Genomic DNA, 19,101 nt, shown 5'->3' on the forward strand with positions numbered 1-19,101 from the left:
GACTTGGTTGGGCGCCATGCACCAGTGCTTTTCCTAAAACCCTGCAGACACGGGCCTTAAATGACTTTCCTGCACCATTCCCAGCCCTGGTGAGAGGGGGAATTGAATCAGGACACTGAGCCAGCCTGGAATTGGGTCTTAAATCCTAATGAATTTTAACTTCCTGGCACGCTTTTCCACTTGGTAAGAATATTGCCACTAAAGCTCTAGCAGAAATACGTGCAGGACATTTACCCGAGCCGCTTCTTAAATTCACGCACGTGTGTATGCGCGGAAGGGGTGTTTTTGGATGATACACGATTTAAGACTGCGGCGTGACTCCGCTTGTGCGACGATGCACACGATTATGGGCGCACACGAGTAAAGTCGCCCTGACAGAGCGTGACTCCCCCCTCCCCCCTCCACTTCATTGACTTGTATCACCTCGTACAGAACTACATTGCTGGCATGCAGAGCCAATACGCTTATTGCTGTTGAAATACCTGGCACTCCTGAAGAGAGGGGAAAGAGACGGGGGGGGGGGAGCAAAGAGAAGGAAGGAGGGACAGAAGGCCACAGATGGGAAAAAGATGGGCGGAGCACAAGGAAGGAAGGAAAGGGGCCACAGGGGAGAAGAGTTTAAGGGGGTGAGAGTGAGCAAGAGGTGAAGGGGATGTGAAATAGCAAACGAGGACGACTGGGCGGGTGACAGGGAGTGAGGGGGTGGGCTGGAAAGTGACAGAAGAACAAACCTGATAGGGGGGCAGAACTTCATAATTTGATCCAGATTAGAAGATTGGGAATAGGCAGGCCCACCTACCCATCCAGCGGCGGATTCCCGATGAAGACCGGCCCGGGGATTCGCCGCCCAGGCGATACCACGTGGTCTGCCGAGCGCGGCTCTGTCATGGCCGCGCTCGCCAGACCACGTGACTAGTGCGACCGGCCCTGTACCCATCACATTAAATGTAGGTGAAACAATCTGATCTGTTTAAAATCATATTTAATGTAATTTAATTTGGGGATTTTTAGCCAGCCTTTCCAAATAATCCTCAAGACAGTTTACAGCCCTTTTCTGGATTTCAGAATTCAGGTACAATAAGTCCCTGCCTCAAGAGCTTATAATTTTAGTGGGGACTCGAGTCAATGAAACAAAGTGTCGTGCGAACAACACACATTTTAAGAGGCTATGAAGTATATGCCTTCCGGGGCGGGACTAAGACTTACACGTGTAAGACCACACTTTAAAAAAAAGAGGACCATGGCGAGCATTGGCTTACTATCTGAGTAACTTTACTTCTGGTCCTGATGAGGAGCAAAGTCTGGAGATCTTGAGTTTTAGGGGGTTTAGCACAGCGTGAGGGTTCAGGGTCAAGTGGGAGGGGCTTGCAGGATGAAGACCCAGAGAGGTCTGAAAGACCTCGATATGAACTGGGCAAACGGAGCAGGTTTTAAAATCCGCCCACATATGCACATAAATGCCGCTGAAGCCCTAGCGGAAATACACGCGGGAGGGGTATTTTAAGTGACATGCGTGTACTTATGAGCATCTCTCTGCTCACACGCCGATACACGCACGTGTGTTCCTTTTAAATAACCCTATTTAGTTTTTATCTAAATATAGAGATGGAACGTGCCTTAGGGTAGTAAATCTGCTACAAGCAACTTTCCGTTTTATTGATTTATTTTTTTGACTATAAGGCACATATTTAATTTTTTGGATTTTATTTTATCCTAAAGGAGAGGGAGAAAGGGAAGTGACAGAATTGCTAATGTTGTAAATCTATTGTTTATACAAAGGTGAGTTGGGGGGTTTAAGTTTTTATTTAATTTTTTTTTTTTTTTTTTAAGACTTACTCAGCAAAATCATAGGACTGCTTGAACACAGACAAAGGGTACTTGGGTAACCAGATAACTTTCTGCTGAATGGGTCCCTATAGCCTTAAAGCTTATACGACGCAGTCAAAACCCTCCACCACAATGACAGCCCGGCATTACATAGGACACAAAAGCAGAATAGCCGACTGGTTATTTGCATGCCATAGCAATGAAGAACAGGTAGATCATTAGGCTACTCCTTTTTACCATAAATTATTTGGTTTTCACAGGTTGGTACCATTAGCGCTTCATTGTTTCACATCTATTCACAGACATCTTGAGGTCAAGGAAATGAGTGCTAGATATTTCCAGTTATCCGTATCGGGATCATCTAAGGTTCTCCCTTTGTTTGAGGGTCCCTTAATGGCATCCAAACTGGGCTAAATACTTTGCTAAATCTGCATTTAGTGGAAAAATTGAGTCATGCTTTCCTCCAGATGCTGTGAACTTTATTTATGTGGTTAACATTTTTTTTAAATCAAACTTGCAAGATGTAAAATAACCAAGTGATGCAATGCCCTTTAAACTCAATCTACTGTGTAAAGTGACCATGTGTGCTTTAAAAAGTCTGATGCTTGTATCCTCAGCCACCAAAGAAACATTAATGCTGTGTATGATGATGGTGGGTTAGTTCATCGGGACATCACGTTCTTCTCCAGTATTAATCGCTGTTCTGATCTATACCATGCACATCACAACAGAAAGAAACAGAAGTGGACAGCAGGTTTGGAAAAGACTGAATCTTGCTACTTTAGCAGATGTGCAGGAGATATATTGGGGAAGAAAGTAGAGATCAATGAGCCCAATCTTCAGAAGCTTAAAGGCCCCTGAATTACTGATAAAAGTATAGATATTCAGGACAAAAAGCGGTACAGGACAAAAAATGGTTACAGATATGGGACTAAAGAAGCAGGGAGAACCAGAGACAGAGTTTTGCGCGTAAGATGAGACTTGCAAAAGGTGAAAAAAGCAAGACTTAACGGAGGCAAAACACAGAGGGGCCGAGGCAACAAAGCGCGCACAGCCTAGCACATAGGTCTATGGACGTTTCGGATGCGCTAGACCAGCACCCGATGCAATAAGGAGATGGTGTCCAAAATGTGCACCTAAGCAAACGCGTAACTGATGGCGCCCATCACATGTAAACTCCATGTAGATGAGGCTATTACCTATTACCCCCTCCCCCGATGCAGAAAAGTGCTGGGCGCCCGACGCACCCTTTATAACGCGGCAAATTTAACTCCAGCTCCGGAGCTGGCGTTAAGTCAATCGCGAGTCAAGGGCTCAGGAGAAATTTTAAAAAATACTGTCTTCTGTGGTTCCGCCTACTTAGTATCGTTGTGATATTTAAATTTATTGCTTGCAGTGTTTAAGAATAAAGGTATAATGTAATGGGTTGATTAAAAAAAGAAATTCTGGACGCACAATATACACACACACTCGAGGCCGATTTCGCCCCTTGCTATTGTGTGGGTATGCTATGCATGTATATTGGCCAAAATTGACCTGGAGTGGGATAATAGGGATCTTCGTATTGAGCACCTGTTACCACTGCGGGTGGCCATTTGAACGCTAGGGGTGCACAATTCTTCTCTAGCGCTTCCCCTTTTAATGCAGCAGCTCATTTAAATATTGCATTGGGCGCCCAGAAGACGTAGCTGGCACGCATTAGGAAAATGGGCCCTTGATATGCCTGCCCGCTTTAACGCGCATTTTACTGCATCGTCCCCAGAGCAATCATACTGTCAAAGCATCGTCACTGCTGCCACACTGAATGAGAGCAATCTTTATTTTGCTATGCTAAGCCTGTGGGAGGTGATGGATTGAGCTGGTACATTATGTGGTATCCAGTTTATTCTTCCCTGGCAAAGCTAAGAGGATGGTCTAATATAGGGGTTCCCAAGCTCTCCTTCACCACAGACCCCTTTTTCAGCTTCTAAAGGTTTCATCGCTTTAATTTTTCATGCACATCAGAATCAATCAACTGTACAAAGCTTTATATTAAATAATGTTTACTGATCTAGTCAGAACATACAGAGGGGGCAATATCCAAAGTTATTTAAAAATTGCCCCATAACTGCAGGTCAGGGCCATCCATGGCCGCCTCCTCCCACTTCAGCTGAAACAAGGAAGCAATTTTCTGCAGTTCAGATGGACTCCTGGCAGAAAATCAGGATTGGTACCTGTGGGCCTCCCCGAAGTTTCCCTTTGAAAACCCGGGCTGGCAGGCGATGTGCGCAGTTCATAATGCGTGCAAGTACACAGGAGCATTTTAAAATTAAACCCCTGCATGTTCTTGCCCTCCCTCAGCCAAACCCTGTTCCTTTTCCCAACAGAATTAAAGCTTGCATGATGCTCACAGCACGAGTACTTTTACCCTCAGTGGCGGGCACTGGTATTTTTCCCCAAGGGCTTTTTGACATGGGTTTATCCACATGAAAGGTTTTGAAAATTACCCTCCCTGAAAACTGATCACCTTTTCAAAGGGAAGGCGGCCTATGAGATCGCCAGGTCTGTGTGTGTCCTCCCTGAATAACTTTTATGCTTAATGTCACATCCACACCGTTTCCTTGATCCCTGGCAGTCAAGTCTCCCCCTCCTTTCCTCCTGAACATGGTGATCCTCTACCTCGCCCTCTTGATCCCTGGAAGTGATTTCTCCCTGCCTGTGGTCCAGCAGGATTCCCGGGGGGTCCTCTCCTTCTCTTCCCCAGTCTCTGTGGTCCCTCCCCCCCGACAAGCTTCCATTTACTCCCAGCTCCCTTAAGCAGGTGACTCATGGGTTCCTGTCTCCCGTCATTCCCCATTTCTTCTCCTCTGTCTTTCCTCCTATACTGTCAGCCCCCGTCCTCTTTCCTTCTTTCTTCCTCTCAGCTATTCTACTCACTTTTTTGGTGCAGCTGCACTGCAAAAACACCAAACACACACTCATTTTTGGTACCCCCAAAGAACTCCTAATTAGCTGGAAAAAAAACACCTACATTTATATTTTATAAGCACCTAAAATCAGAAGCCCTAATTACAACAGACTAGATCAGCACTAAAGAGAAAGTACGGATCATTAAATAATAGTGAATCTATTACATCAACAGTAACATAGCCAGCTCTCACCAATAAACTCTGTAACATGAAACGAAAAGTAAGAGGTTCAAGTTAATGCAGAAGGAACCAAAATCTGTGAAAAGATATCGCTGCAAGGGGATATAGTGGGGACTGGCTATTGGCTCAGTGGTAACTTCTCTGTTCTTAAGCCAGAAGGCTATAGTTTAAATCTGATGATACCTGGTTCCAAACATAAGCTGGGATCCTGCAGTGCATACGAAACCTGCGTTTGCCCTGACGTACAGGGAAAAAAAAAAAAAAAGAGATCAGGCAACACATGAGAAACATCAGTTAAGTTTATATAACAAGTTTACAAAACGTAGTATCCATTTATGCCTTCTTGATAAATTGTGAGAGAATACCTGACGGGCTCTGGACAGTGGAAACAGTGGAGGCTGAGCTGGCAGTGACCGAATCGCAGCGGCCAGTGCTGCTGCTGGAGCTGCTGCTGGAAGGGGGGGATGGTGAGGAGGCTGGTGATGGACTGTGCTGGTTTATACACTGAGCCACAGCAAAACCTGAAAAACAACACAGGACAACTTTATGAACAAAGATGACTTTCTCTCTTTCGTCACTCAAAGAAAACAAAAAACAGATTTTGTGAATCCATTTGTGGGACCGCTACAGAGATATTTTTACGATACTGCATTCTTTCCATCAAGTGTGACAGGGGAGACCCCACAGGCCCCCGTGCAGTCACACAGTTATTCCCACGCTCCTGAATCATAGTGGTGTCTTTTAAAAGGTGAGGGAGAACGGAAGAAGGGCATCTTTCATCTGCTAGCGTTACAATTTCAGGTTCAACTGCACTAAGCGCAAAAAAAAAAAAGTGTACACTCGCCAAATTTTTGACGAGTGGACAAGCAAGAAGAAAGCAAAGCACGACTCAAGTGTTTTATTTTTGTAGCTTCTGTTTTGTCCCTCCCTTTTGGACTGCCTCTCTCCACCCTGTTCTTTCCCCACCCCTGTTTATAAAGGGCCTCCATGTACGCCTAACCACTAGGCCATGGAAGGAGTTTGGAGCGCCTTCTTCCATGACTGCTCACGCTGAAGCATTTCTGGTCACCTTTAGTGATCTGGTGGCTGAAGATCATTGACTTGGTAGTCATGTGTTGTACGAGAACCCAGGTACAGGAGGCAGAAAACATAAGGGCTCGTTATGTATGAATACAGAAGGCACCATTAATTCTATCGTTTATCCTACCTATTTGCAGGAAAAGAAGTACATTTTACTATGAGAAAGTTACAGGAAATCAATTGCAATTTTAAACTATATTTTAATACGGTGGATTGTAAGTTGATGGCATTTATTATTTTACTGGAGGCCACAAACTAAACTAGTTCCTCCATGCTAACTCTCCAGGTCCAATCATGATCTTTGGGCAGCTCTCTGATAAAACCAGAAGGGTTTAAAAAGTTGGCAAAGCTTCCAGATGCCACAAATGAAATGGGTTTTTTTGTAAATCTGTAAAGGTCTGGAGCTCTAGAAAAAAAAAGCAAATGTACATTTCAATATAGGCAACTTTTGCCACAGACCAGTGTTATACCAGGGCCAGGGGCGGATTGGCCTATCGGGGGAATCGGGCATCCCCCGGTGGGCCGGTTGCGCTAGTCACGTGGTCTGCCGAGCGCGGCCGTGACAGAGCCGCGCTCGGCAGACCACGTGGTATCTCCTGGGCGGAGAATCCTCGGGCTGGTCTTCATTGGGAATCCACCGCTGACCAGGGCCAGGAACTCAAGGGTTGTGTATTACAAAGGGAAATGTTCCTAAGAGATGGGACATTAATTTCTGGCTGGTGCATGCTCCCTGAAGAGGTGGTGGTGGTGGTGGGGGGGGGGGGGGGGGTGTGTTATGAATTTGAGGCAGCGTCATTTATATTTATTTGTTTTGTTAGATGTTAATATGGACACTTTTGTCTTGATGCCTTTTTATTCGGCTGTTCAATAAATTGGATTGTTTACACTGATTGCATTATTTTGCATGTACATTTTTTGTACCTTGCCCTAGGCACCTGTGTGGAAGGAAGAAAATGCTTTGAAACAGAGAGTTAATTATTGTACGAAGGTGCATGCCCCCCCACCTGTGTACAGATGGGACTAGCACACGGATGCCAATTCCATTCTGTCTGGACCGCAATGCACTTGCTGCTTCAGCAGGACATCAAGAGTTGCAGCTGTCTGAGAAGCAAGAGCTGGCATGCTTTTCAGCTTGTCAACGTCACATGTAAGAGCCTAAATGAATTGGATAACAGAGCCGCTAACATTGCTGGCGGCTGACAAAAGAGAGGAAGCCTTGTTAATTTTTACTTTGACGCCTCAGAAGTGAGAGTACAGGAAGAGGTCTCACTGAGGTCACCCAACGGTAAAGGATTGCACATCTGCAGTGGAAACAAGTCATAGGTTATCTTCTGTGGCACAGAGAATGGCAGCACAAGGCTGTGCAGTGGAAACCCGCTACCTGTTCCCTTGATGTTATCAGGCATGCAAGAGGCAGAGGAGCGAGTTCAGCAGAGCAGCACGCCCCGAACAGAAGGCAGCAGCAAGGCTGGTCTATCATTTCTACAGTCAACATTGCCTTTATGCAAGTCGAAGAGCGAAATTTGCAGGAAACAACATCTGGTCCTGATGTCAGGTCTGTACAGGACTGAGTGCTGTCTGTGCTTGTTTACTGTACAAATAGGTTTAAACAGCACAATCAGATAACACTGAGATCTCTGAGCAAGTGTGGCATCTGGAAGAAGCATTTTGACAGGCTGCCTTTGACGAACATTTTTCCTTGGCAGGGTCAATGAAGAAGGGCAAATAAAACAAGTGCATTTCCCAAATTAAAATATTTTATACATTTATATAGACTCAGCTGGGCTTCGGGTTTAATCTGAACCTTTAAGAGCTGACTTTGAAGTTTGCTTGAAATGATCATGCGTGATAAAGGAAAGCTTAATAAGATCCTTGGTAGCCTGTTCTGCAGGTCAACTTACTGAAACTGTGACTCCAGTTACCGCTTGCTTTCGCTTTTAGACAATCAGCTGGAAATTCTAGCATAACCAATTGCTGCTGCCTATAACAATGTATACAAGGATTAAAATACTTTAAAACATGGAGGCCAATGAAAACGCATTAATAACCTGAACACTCTTTTGTAAGCAAAAGGAAAGATGCATATTCAGCTGAGCTGAAACAGTTCAGGGAACAGATAAACACAGCTTTAAAAGGGATGGGAAGTGGCACGCTTTCCGCCAACAGAGGAGACTGTGAATTTTTAGCACAGCTAGCTCCTAATAATCAGCCAGGTCTAGATGCTACTTCTAAAGAACTCAAGGGTTCCCTGTGCATTACAACAGCCCAATATCCTGACAATGATTTCTGCCCAGGACTCCAGCAAACAACTGGCTGCAGCCCAAGGTAAAAGCACTTTGTGCTTGTACATCAACAGTCTCTCACATCCTTCTAACATTACACTCTCTTAGACGGGAGTAAGGAATGCTGAAGCACTACCGAAAAAGGCAATTTATATTCAAATCAGCTCTTCTTACCGTTGTGCATAAAGAAAGTATACATGAAGCTTTGGGAGGATCCTGGCTGCAGTACGGCCCTCCTGCCTGCAGGGGCCATCAGCAAGCCACAGTCTGAGCTGCATAGGCTTTTGCATCAAAGATTCCATGACTCAGCATTGCCTTGCCTTTTTTTTAAGCCTGCCTCCCTGTAAGCATGTTGGCTCAGCGTGGAGTTTCCTTACTTTATTTTGTGGTCCTTGCCTTTTCTGTATGTTGGTCTCATATTTTGTGTGCTTGTCCTGTTGGGTTTGTTTTTGTGTTCTGGCCCAAATACAAGGGACCCTTGGTTTTGTGTTTCTCTTATCTATGGCCTTGCTTATTTGTTTGTTTGTTTCTTCTGTCTTGCTTATGAGCACCCTTTAGTGCTTATCCCAGTTCCTGCCCTGGTTTAGTGGGTGCCTTTCAGTTACTTGTTTGCTCCTTAATTCCTGTTGGCCACCAGAACCAGAGGTTCTGCCTGACCAGTGGTTGGTCAGGCAGAAGATCCAAGATGCTAGGCCAGTTTCCTTCCTGTTATCCCTGGGTCCAGGCCTGTTCCTGTGCTGGGGGTTACCCCATAACTAGCCAGTGGGTTGCAAAAGCATTACAGCATGAACAATAATTTGACAGGTTTGTCTTTATTAAGTTTTTTGTTCCATTTTACCAATCTAATGTTATGTTTGGCAGCTCATGGGATAGCCCTGCAAGCCATTGCACTCACCCCCAACACTGACCTACACTTCTGAGGAGCTCCCGTCATGGTGGAACACTGCTGTCTCTGCACGCTGCCGACCACCGCTGATGCTGCCAGGCCACAGCTTCCCCTTAGACGCACGCGCATGTGCACACATAATGGCCACGCAGCAGGAAACGCTGAGTGGCATCCTCCAATGACGTCAGGCCGACTGACCAACCTATTTAAGCAAGAGACCTGCAGTTCCACCTTCCCTCAGCAACGTGTCTTCTGTCTTGCAGCATGTATTGCCTTGTGTTCCTGAATCTTGCTTTCCAGCCTTGCCATCCAGCCTTGCCTCGTCCAGTCTTGCCTTCTCCTATCCATCTTGCCAGTATCTTCAGTGTGTCTGTGTCCTCCCTTGGCCTGACTCTTTGGATCTTGACCCCTTCTGGGCTGCCTCTAGAGGCAGCAGGGATGGTGGGCAGGGAGATCTTGCACACTTGGGGGAGGGCCTATTTTGGGCTGGCATGGCCCTTTAAGAAGATGGTGGCCCTGAACAAAGGGGTCTGTTGTTGTGCTATTTTCTGAGTCTTTTCCCTGTGATTTTTTTCGGCAAGAAAAAAATACCACAATAGTAAATGACCACCTAAGTTTGTATCGGAAGTGCTTATCCTAGGTCACAAGGATATTAGTGGGACTGTGAGTACCCACTTCCACTTCCCATCTCTCAACATTGGAATGGGTCCAGCTGTGACCGCTGTATATTTTCCACACAGCCATTATGTAACTTTTGGCAAAAGAATCCGTAAAAGTTTACTACTGTGAATATATTATAGGAGTTAAGGGTCAGGGCAAAAACCAGAGGGCAAACTCTACAGTTATGAATGTACCTCATAACCCAATGGCAGGAACCCCGTTGTATAATATGTGAAAGGAACACAAACAGCAGGGAATGGGTGAGCTGTTTGCTACATGGCAAGTTACATGAGACGGAAAAAATGGCAGAGACTAGATTTGATTTCCAGAGCTCTATGCAATGTGACATTTACACTTTGTATATGTCAACTTGCTTTCCCGCAAAATGCATTTGTTTAAACTATTAGCTCATAACTGTTATAGAACAGACTGGAAATGTCTCATTGCGAGATGAAATATCAGATGACCCTAACTGAAGTCTCCATTTCACAGCAGATTTATTAAGCTTTTTTCCCTATAGACACAGAATGAGAGGAAAGTTTTATGAGACAAGAGAAATGGGGAAGGACAGTTTTGTATTATTTTTTTTTTAATTAAAATGTTTTATTCAGAGCAAATGACTTGTACCTGTGTTGCCTCCTGGGGAATGATGTATGAACCAGAGCTTGATCCTACTGCATTAAGAGGTAATCTTCCTTAGAAAATCTCACCAGAATGAAATAACGGTGGTTTTGTTTTAAGCCTTTCAAAGCATTCAAGGAATAAGTGAAATGTTCACTCCAGGTTTTAGCCTCAAGGCATCAAAGCAACTGAGAAGTGTTTCGCTTGGACCTGACCTCCAGAAGCTCCCAGCGTGGCCCCCTAAGCTCTTTCTTAGCTCGGAGCTGGATTTATCCACATTGGAAAGGCAGGCCCCAAACCCTCTCTGGATGGCCCTGAACTGCTGGAGGCAAACTTTCAGGCCGATACAGCAAAGCGCGGCCATGATTACCCCGTTTCTAACCCGTTTTGTACCCGCAATTTGGCCGCGTAAGTCCAACCCGCGATTCACTATCCCTTTTAACCCATCCTTACCTCTTCTTTAAATCAACGGGTAACCCTTTCCGCCCGCGGCATGTATATGAGATGTAAACGATCGGATTAGCTATTCCCTCCCATACAGTAACATGCACCCCGCTTATCGCTTTTTTAACCTGCAGTTTTGCCGCATGTTTAACCTGCTAATTTACCGCCTACCCTTACCCCTGCGTTAGTGTGGAGCGTCAGGCAAGCCGAGACGAAATTTCACGGGCAAACTTTCCGCCAGCCCCCGCTCACCTGCCCTGGCCGCGTCCATGGGTGCTGATCTCCCGCGCTGACAGCTCCGGAGCAGCCCCAGTCCTCTCTCCCCTCCTCCCGGGGGCAGCCGGCGGCGAGAGCGGCTTCAGCAGCCCGGATCGGGCGCTCCCCATGGCTCCCAGGATTCCTATTCTCTAAAAGGTAATGAGCGCACGCCGTGACCTCGGACATCACACACCGTGACCTGAGCGCCCGGCTGGACGTCCGAGGTCACGGCGTGCGCTCATTACCTTTTAGAGAATAGGAATCCTGGGAGCCATGGGGAGCGCCCGATCCGGGCTGCTGAAGCCGCTCTCGCCACCGGCTGCCCCCGGGAGGAGGGGAGAGAGGACTGGGGCTGCTCCGGAGCTGTCAGCGCGGGAGATCGGCACCCATGGACGCGGCCAGGGCAGGTGAGCGGGGGCTGGCGGAAAGTTTGCCCGATTCACTTTGGTCTTATCCTGGGGAGTGAGGGGGTCAGGCAGCCCTTCTCCTGTATCCACTTCCTGGTACCTGTCACTTCAAATGTCATTTGAAATGACAGGTACCAGCGCACCCAGGATACTGTATAGGCACTGTATAGCGCCTATACAGTAAAATGGATTGCGCTTCATGGACACTTCTTGGACGCGGCTTGCATTTGCATGCCATTTAAATACTGTATGGAGCGGTATGTCATCCGAACTGTGCATGCGGCAAACGCGGGTGCGCCCGGCACTGCCGCACTCTTTCTACCGCGTCCTTGCTGTATCGGCCTGTTTGTGAGTACTTCTTACAGTTCAGAAAGATTGTGACACCCCCCCCCCCCCCCCCCCGAGTCCGTGATGGATCTGCTGACAATTCTGGTTTAACTCATGAACATCTCTGGGTGGGAAATCAGTGAAGTCCCAAGTAGCAAGTTTCCTCTGAATAGTGACACCAATAAAAAGTAAAAACCAAAGTGGCTTGTGGGACTAAACTCAACCCAACACAGCAAAGCAGAGAAGCGCATCGAATAACAGCCAGCATAAGGACAATAAAGAAACGCGGGGAGGCAAACCAAATAAAACAAAAAGCTTCACTCTAGCCACTTAAAAAGGAAAATCAGGGGGAAAAAAAAGCTTTTAATACATGAAAAACCACCAGAAACCCAGCAAAGATTCCTCCTCAGACATCAAAAGTGAACGGGACCTGCAGCTCTATTAAGTAACAGGGAGCTCTTGCGAAGGTCAAACACCAACGACCAGACTAGGAACAGTGGGAGGGTAGAGATATTGAAACAGGAGGAAAATCCCCGGGGCTCAGAGCACCAGGATCCCAGCACTGCTTCCTACTGAGGTGTAAGAAAAAAGGAGAGAGGCGGAACTACCAGGCTGAAAAAAACCAGAACGAACCGATTCACAGGAATCTGACAGGGGCTGTGAGGTAAATGCGTCTGCTGTGGCCCTGCAGATCTGGACTGAGATTAGCAAGTCATTCCACAGAAACTACCTTTTTTCGTCCCTGCTGATCGGAGGGACTTAACAAGAAGCTACTTTCCAGTTCTGGCACATAGGCATGGATCCAAAAAAAACCCTCCTACCCCTGTTCGAATCCCTCATATCCCCCAGCTGTAACCCGACAGCCAATAGAAAGGTTCTTAGGGAGAGCAAACATGCACAGTGCCCCCATAAACCGCCTTTTCTTCAGAAAGTAAACAAATTAAAAAAATGCAGTGGCTTTTCCCATACTGATTCCCCTGACCTCAAACAGGAGAAAACCTTACATTTATATATGGTGAATTTCCTTTTCCAGTTCCACCAGATTTGGGAAATGTGACAAAGGAACACATTGGTAGAAAGTAGCTTCATGTGGCATCCACCCCCAAGCTTTGCATTTTCAGATAATCATTCAATCTGCATCCATATTGTTTTAATCCTAATTAGGCTTTGGTTCAGCTAAAGTTGGACAGTAGAGACGGCGCTCCAGAACATATCTACAATCTTTGAGGTGGCCCGTTCACTTCTAGTCCCGGATTCTGTCACTCCTGTTCCCTTGTCACCCTTATCTTTCTGCTATCAAAATGCCCCAGGCCTACCTACTCATAGCATGCGTCCCTGGGGTAAAACATCTGCTCCCAAACTCTTACTGCTTTCAAAGCTTATCACCGAGGGATAACACTTTTAAAAGGAGCGCCAGGCAGATCACAATTCCAGAAAGTGATTTGTAACGAAGAGGCAGCATCGCCATGTAACCAGAGGAAAACTATTTCCTCTTAACTAGCTTCTTGTCCAACCAGCCCAGATCTGCGGGCCCATCTTTGGCTTACTGCTCTCTGCAATGGCCTGTTTAGTCTTACACAAAAGACATTTAATACTTTTGTTTGCACATGCAATACCACTTTACAGTAGATCTATTTTGGTAAGAACAACAACTTGGCAACCTAGGAGGATTTATTCATGTTTATGCAAGAAACCAAAGTGATTGATCTTCCACAGTTATAACCCGAAAGGAGTCCATAAAATGGAGTAAGTTAAACAGAGGTTGCACAATGACGCCTAACGGATTCTGAGAAATAAACCACTGACTGCATAATCTTATTTACAAAGATTTCAGGAACCGATGTGCACAGTTGTTTATGCTTCATGAATTAAATTCACGTATACATCGAGCATAAGGTTACTGGGGCCTATTTGAATTTTATGACATCAGCTGTGCTGGGAAATGTGAAGTAATCGACTCTCTGTGAAACCACATCCATATGGTAAAAATCAAGTTTAATAATGAAAGAAGATATGGCATTAGCAATTACCTATTTTTTCAGTTCTCTTTCACCATTTCATCCATCCCCCTGATACAGGCTTGCCTTTTTTGAATCACTATTTTAGAGAGGAATTTTACATACCACAAATCTACAAATAGATTTTGCAAGACAATCTTTGATTCCTATGATGAGAGAAATAAATCTAAATAAATGAATGAAATAATTCTAACACAAAAATGATAAAAAAAACAAAAATCCAAACACTCTCATCCACCAGCCAATGATTAGAAGGCTGAAGACCTGCTTCACGAAGGCTTTTTTCCCCATAGACTTAGAAATATGTAATCAGATCATGTTAAAAATGAGTGGTCTCGCTCCATGTGCACAGACACCAAAATAACGGGTATCCGTATATTGTGGGGAGAAGGCGGGTGAAGAAATGGCGGTGTGGCTAGTAGCACAGCTGGCTGAATGCTGCTGGGCTACTGGACCTGGCAACCCATTCTTCTCATGGTGTCCTCTACATGTATCCACTCTGCTGCCAGACCACAGGGACCAAGTGGGGCTTGTGATTGGCTCAGGAAGCACACTTCATAGCCCTGGGCTGGTGGCCCTAGCTCATTGCATGCTACTTCAAGGGTGTGGATGCAGTGCTGTAAATAGAGTAGGTACAGAAGTGGATGGATTTTGCAGTCCTAGTACTCACGGATAATGTACGAAGGACCCACTGAAAAGGAAGCAGGGGCTGGATCTTGGGCTTTTGATCTCTTTACAGCAGGATGGCCAAATTGTGTGGGTCAGTGTCTCTGGCTTTGCTAATGGTGAGCAATATGGATGTGTAACGGGGGAAGATAGAAGAGTAAAGGTGGGGATTAACATCAGCAAAAGAATAGGAGAGCTGGGTCTTCAGGGCACTCTGTGATGGCACCATACTCCCCCTACCATGAGGGGTTGCTGGGCCTAGCTCAGGGATCTGGGCAGTAGCAGCACAGCTGGAGACCTCTTCCCTTCACCATGGTCTCATCCATGCAATGGAGTTTAGCCTGCTTCTGGAGTTCTGCACATGGAATGGCAAGCATTTCTGAAAATGCAACCCTTGAGGTTCTGGATTCAATTTCCTATCTAAGATACTCAATTTTGCCTCCAGAACCTTCCCTCCTGCAACTTATTATGACATCGATACCCACGTGTACTATGAAAGCGGCTTCTCCCCAGCGCTCTCTAAAATCTTATCAAGGTCGTACATGAGGTCTGCTACCTTCGCACCAGGTAGGCAAGTTACCAAGTGATCTCCAAATAATCCCTGGGATCAGGACAGCAGGTCCCTCCTGCCATTATAAATGCCTGCTTGGAAACCGGATGAGGCAGGCTGGCCTTTCCGGCCCTCTGCCCTGGGTCTTGGTGGCAAGTTTCTTGGAGGAAGGTCTTGTGACGCAAGCTGCTTGGCTGGTGGTCTCCCAGCTGCAAGTACAGACCTGCACATGACTTATCCCAAAAGAGATGCCCTCCCATGCCCAAAAGGTGTGCACATTGGGCCTGAGGGCAGGACAGTTGGTGGCAGGAACTCAACCTGACCTTCGCCCACTTTGTTAGATTATCTTCTTTTAAACATTTGGATTTGTTAATACCCAACCTACCCAAGCACACATTGTCACTACAAAACAATCTCTCCCCCCAATGCAGAATACCCAACCTAAGAGACCCAAGATGGCCGCCACACGGTGAACATCGAGGCAATCTAGCTCCGCATTTTTTCCTCTATATCTTGCTAAGCTTGTTCCTTTATAGTTTCTACAACGTTTTTCAATGCCTCATACGAAGCGAAAAGCAAGAATTAGAGAGGTTACGGCCTCAACTCCATTACCTCTTCGTCAGATGCGGATTGAAGATGTGCTTCCTGGTTTGCAGCTAGAGCCGGTGAGGGGGGCCGCTGGCGTGGAAGGCGGTGAGCGGACGCCGCACGCCCTGGCCGAGGAGATCTCGCTTAGTCCCGGCGAGCCTACAACCCCCTCCCTTTCCTGCAATCCCTCGCTCTATGAGGGGTGAGGAGAACAACAGCAGAGAATCTCAACGAACCAGCCTGTGGGAACATCGGAGGAGCCCCAGAGAAGCGGCATGGACGGAGTGCTGGCTTCGGTGAGCCCAGAAGGTCTGGGCTCCGGGGGAATAGAGTCTGGCTCGGGACGAGATGAACAAAGAGAGGTGGATTCCCAGGACAAAGGAGGTGAGGGAAACGAAATACATGTGGTATTGAAACACCCTTTGATTTCCCCTGAAAAAATAACTTCAGAAGAAATATGGAAGGCATTAACTGTGATGAATAAAGCTATTTTGGACTTAACAAACGCTGTGAAACAGAATTTAGAGAAGTCTAATATTTTGGAATTAAGAGTCCAGAAATGTGATTCATCTATGTTAAAAATGGAGAAAGATATTCAAGATATAAAAGCAGTTCAATGCAATTTGATAAAGTCGGATTCATATGTGAATGGAAAGATAGACTTTCTAGAAAATCAGTTACGAAGAAGTAACTTGAGAATTCTAAACTTCCCTAAAACAAAATGGTTGCCGCTAAAAGATTTAATTAAAAGTTACTTAAGTAATATCCTGATGTACACAGAAGAGACTTCCAACAGTAACTAGAGCTTATTACGTTCCAGGAGGGAAACTTAAAGAGAGAGACTCTCAGGAAGAACAAATGGAAAAAGAAGCTTCTCTTGATAATTTAACTGATTTTATTGAGAAATCATACGAAGCAAAGATTCAAGAGCGAGCAACTGTTTCCCTCTCTTTCCTCCAGATCTCTGACAGAGATGAGGTATTAAGAAGATTTTTCAAAAAACAGGCTGAATTATTTTATGGATATCAAGTCAGAATATTCCCAGATATCACCAAGAGAACCCAAGAGAAAAGGAAAGCCTTCCTTGCTTTGAAGAATGAAATTGTGGCCCGCGGGGCAAAATTTCATTTAAAATATCCATGTCGTTGTATTTTGGTTTACAATAATAATAAGTATATATTTACTGAATTGGAACAATTACGTGTATATCTGGACTCTCACTCTGATTAGTCCTGGGAAGTTAGGCAAAGAATGATAAATCTGCAAATAACCATGTGATAGTAATTATGTTGAATACTTATAATTCCGCTTATTTTCATGTCAAGGGTCTCTCCCTTTGCTTATAATATGGAAAAAATATAATTTATTTTCTTCTTTTACTTTTCCTTTCAAGTTGCAAGACTGAAAAGGAATGTACATCTTGTGATATTTCCAGTTTTTCTTATAAGTTTCAATATGTAATAATATTGTTGAAAAGTTATGAAAATAAAAAAAAAAAAAAAAAAAAAAGAATACCCAACCTAATACCTGTTAAAGCCAAAATAGATATAAAAAAGGGAAAAAAAAAAAAAAGGGAGTCAGAAGTATAACAGAATTTGGTGGTAAGAGCCAATATTCTTTTATACCCTCTCCAAACTTCAAAAGGAAAACTATATCTTGTGACTCTTCTGAAAAAATTTGATAAAATCTTTTTCAGGAGCGCCACAAGATATGGGTTTCCCTTTAACTTAAGGAGGGCAGTTTTCAAAGTTATTTCCACAGATAACAGTGCCTTACTCGCAGAAATGCTTTGGTATAAAACTGCCCGCCCAATATGCAGGTAAACTTATGCACATAGGTCCTGTTCATGCGCAAGTTTAGCCCAAATGAGCAAAAATATTACCAGGGGCGGGAATGGAGAGGGGTTTGGACTTGCGCACATATTTCTGGATTTTCAAAGGTATATGCATAAATTTCCTGAGAACAAATTAGCATATGCATTAAAATCGGTGAAAAGCCTCAGGAATAGCATTATTTTGCTGACTGTCTAAAGCTACTTTGTCTCTTTAGAGTTTGCTCTTTTGGTTAAATTATAGCGAGTTCTCTTACATGTGAACAGGTTCTCCATAGATGGAGGATGAATCAGCCATTATGCATGGGCAACATCATCTGATGATGCCGACCCAGGCCCAGCTCTCAGTGCGGGAGTTCACATGTGCGTGCTGCCTCATAAGCCCCTCATTTTCTTCCTTTTTCAACTTTAGCAAGGTACTTCACTTTACAGGGAGGTGGGTTGGTATTAAGTATGGCTGATTCATTCTGTCTACGGAGATCCCTGTTTATAGGTAAGCAAAATTGCTTTCTCAAGTCTACAAACAGGCATGAATTAACTATTACATGTGGGGAGCTCAAAGCTAAGGGTGGCACTGCAGAGCAGTTGGGGGTCCAGGTTGCTTTTTTCAGTAGTTGCTCTGCAGTGCCACCTTCAGCTTGGAGGTCCCCACATGTAATGGTTAATTCATGCCTATTGGTAGACTGAGAAAACAATTTTGCTTACCTATAAGTGTGAACTAATGACCAACAGCAACTTTGCATCTACTTCAATGGAAGTGGCCCTGAGATGAGCTCCTGAAGTCACCAAGGCACTCACTTGATAATCCTTAACTGAATCTGTAAACTGTAAGTCAGCCAGTGCATAACAGTGTGCAATACAGTCCACTAGCCAATTGGAGTTCTTTTGGCAACTGCCTGTCCTAATTAATTGGGCTCAAAGGATATAGACAGCTGAGAAACTTGATGGTGAGGGTGAGTCCTGCTCAAATAATATACTAGGGTTCTTCTGCAGTCCAAGAAGTGAAGAGCCCATTCTCATCTATGCCTATGTGGTATCAACTGCTGGCGATCACTTTCTGTTTTAAGAGCAACTCTACCTCCAGCGGAGCTGGACAGATTGAAAGGTTAGAACTGAAAACTGAAGGATAGTGAGAAAAATGCAAAGAGTAACTAGACTTCACAATTTTCAGGACCCAATGGTGAACCTGATCCAATTCAAAAGGAAGAACTGGACCCTTTTCTCTTCCCCACTGGAAAAGATGAGGAGGCGGGCTTCAATGACGTAAAAAAGTAGTCTCAGACTTAGCCTGCAACTGCTGTTGAGCCTTCAGTTGATGTCCTTCCCTTTGTTGGCTCCTAGTGGGTAGCTGCTGTTGGTGAAATGAGAAGAGCTTGAAGTTGTTGAAAAGAGAAAAATGTGTGACTTTTGAAGAAAGGATGCTTGTAGATAAAATACTGTAGTTGGGCTGAAGCTGGCTAGTCCCTTGACATGTCTGATAATGACTGTACGGAGAACTGATATTCCTTAATCAAGGGCCACTGACCCT

General features: G+C 45.1%; 1 protein-coding gene across 14 annotated transcripts in view; it reads right to left on the bottom strand.

Annotated features, from left to right (window-relative positions):
• The window catches only part of CLEC16A (C-type lectin domain containing 16A), a 231,073-nt gene that overhangs the window by 17,517 nt on the left and 194,455 nt on the right, over positions 1-19,101 (bottom strand). For 10 of the 14 annotated variants that reach the window (XM_029576845.1, XM_029576842.1, XM_029576837.1 and 7 more), the window contains 2 exons: positions 5,321-5,476; positions 5,139-5,192 (listed from right to left, as the gene is read on the bottom strand). In XM_029576845.1, the coding sequence (XP_029432705.1) occupies positions 5,139-5,192; positions 5,321-5,476 (210 nt within the window). The remainder of the gene's footprint in view (positions 1-5,138; positions 5,193-5,320; positions 5,477-19,101) is intronic. The other 4 variants (XM_029576846.1, XM_029576843.1, XM_029576839.1 and 1 more) reach the window with 1 other exon arrangement.

This window comes from Rhinatrema bivittatum, chromosome 14 (assembly GCF_901001135.1).
Source record: "Rhinatrema bivittatum chromosome 14, aRhiBiv1.1, whole genome shotgun sequence".
Classification (NCBI taxonomy): Eukaryota; Metazoa; Chordata; class Amphibia; order Gymnophiona; family Rhinatrematidae; genus Rhinatrema; species Rhinatrema bivittatum.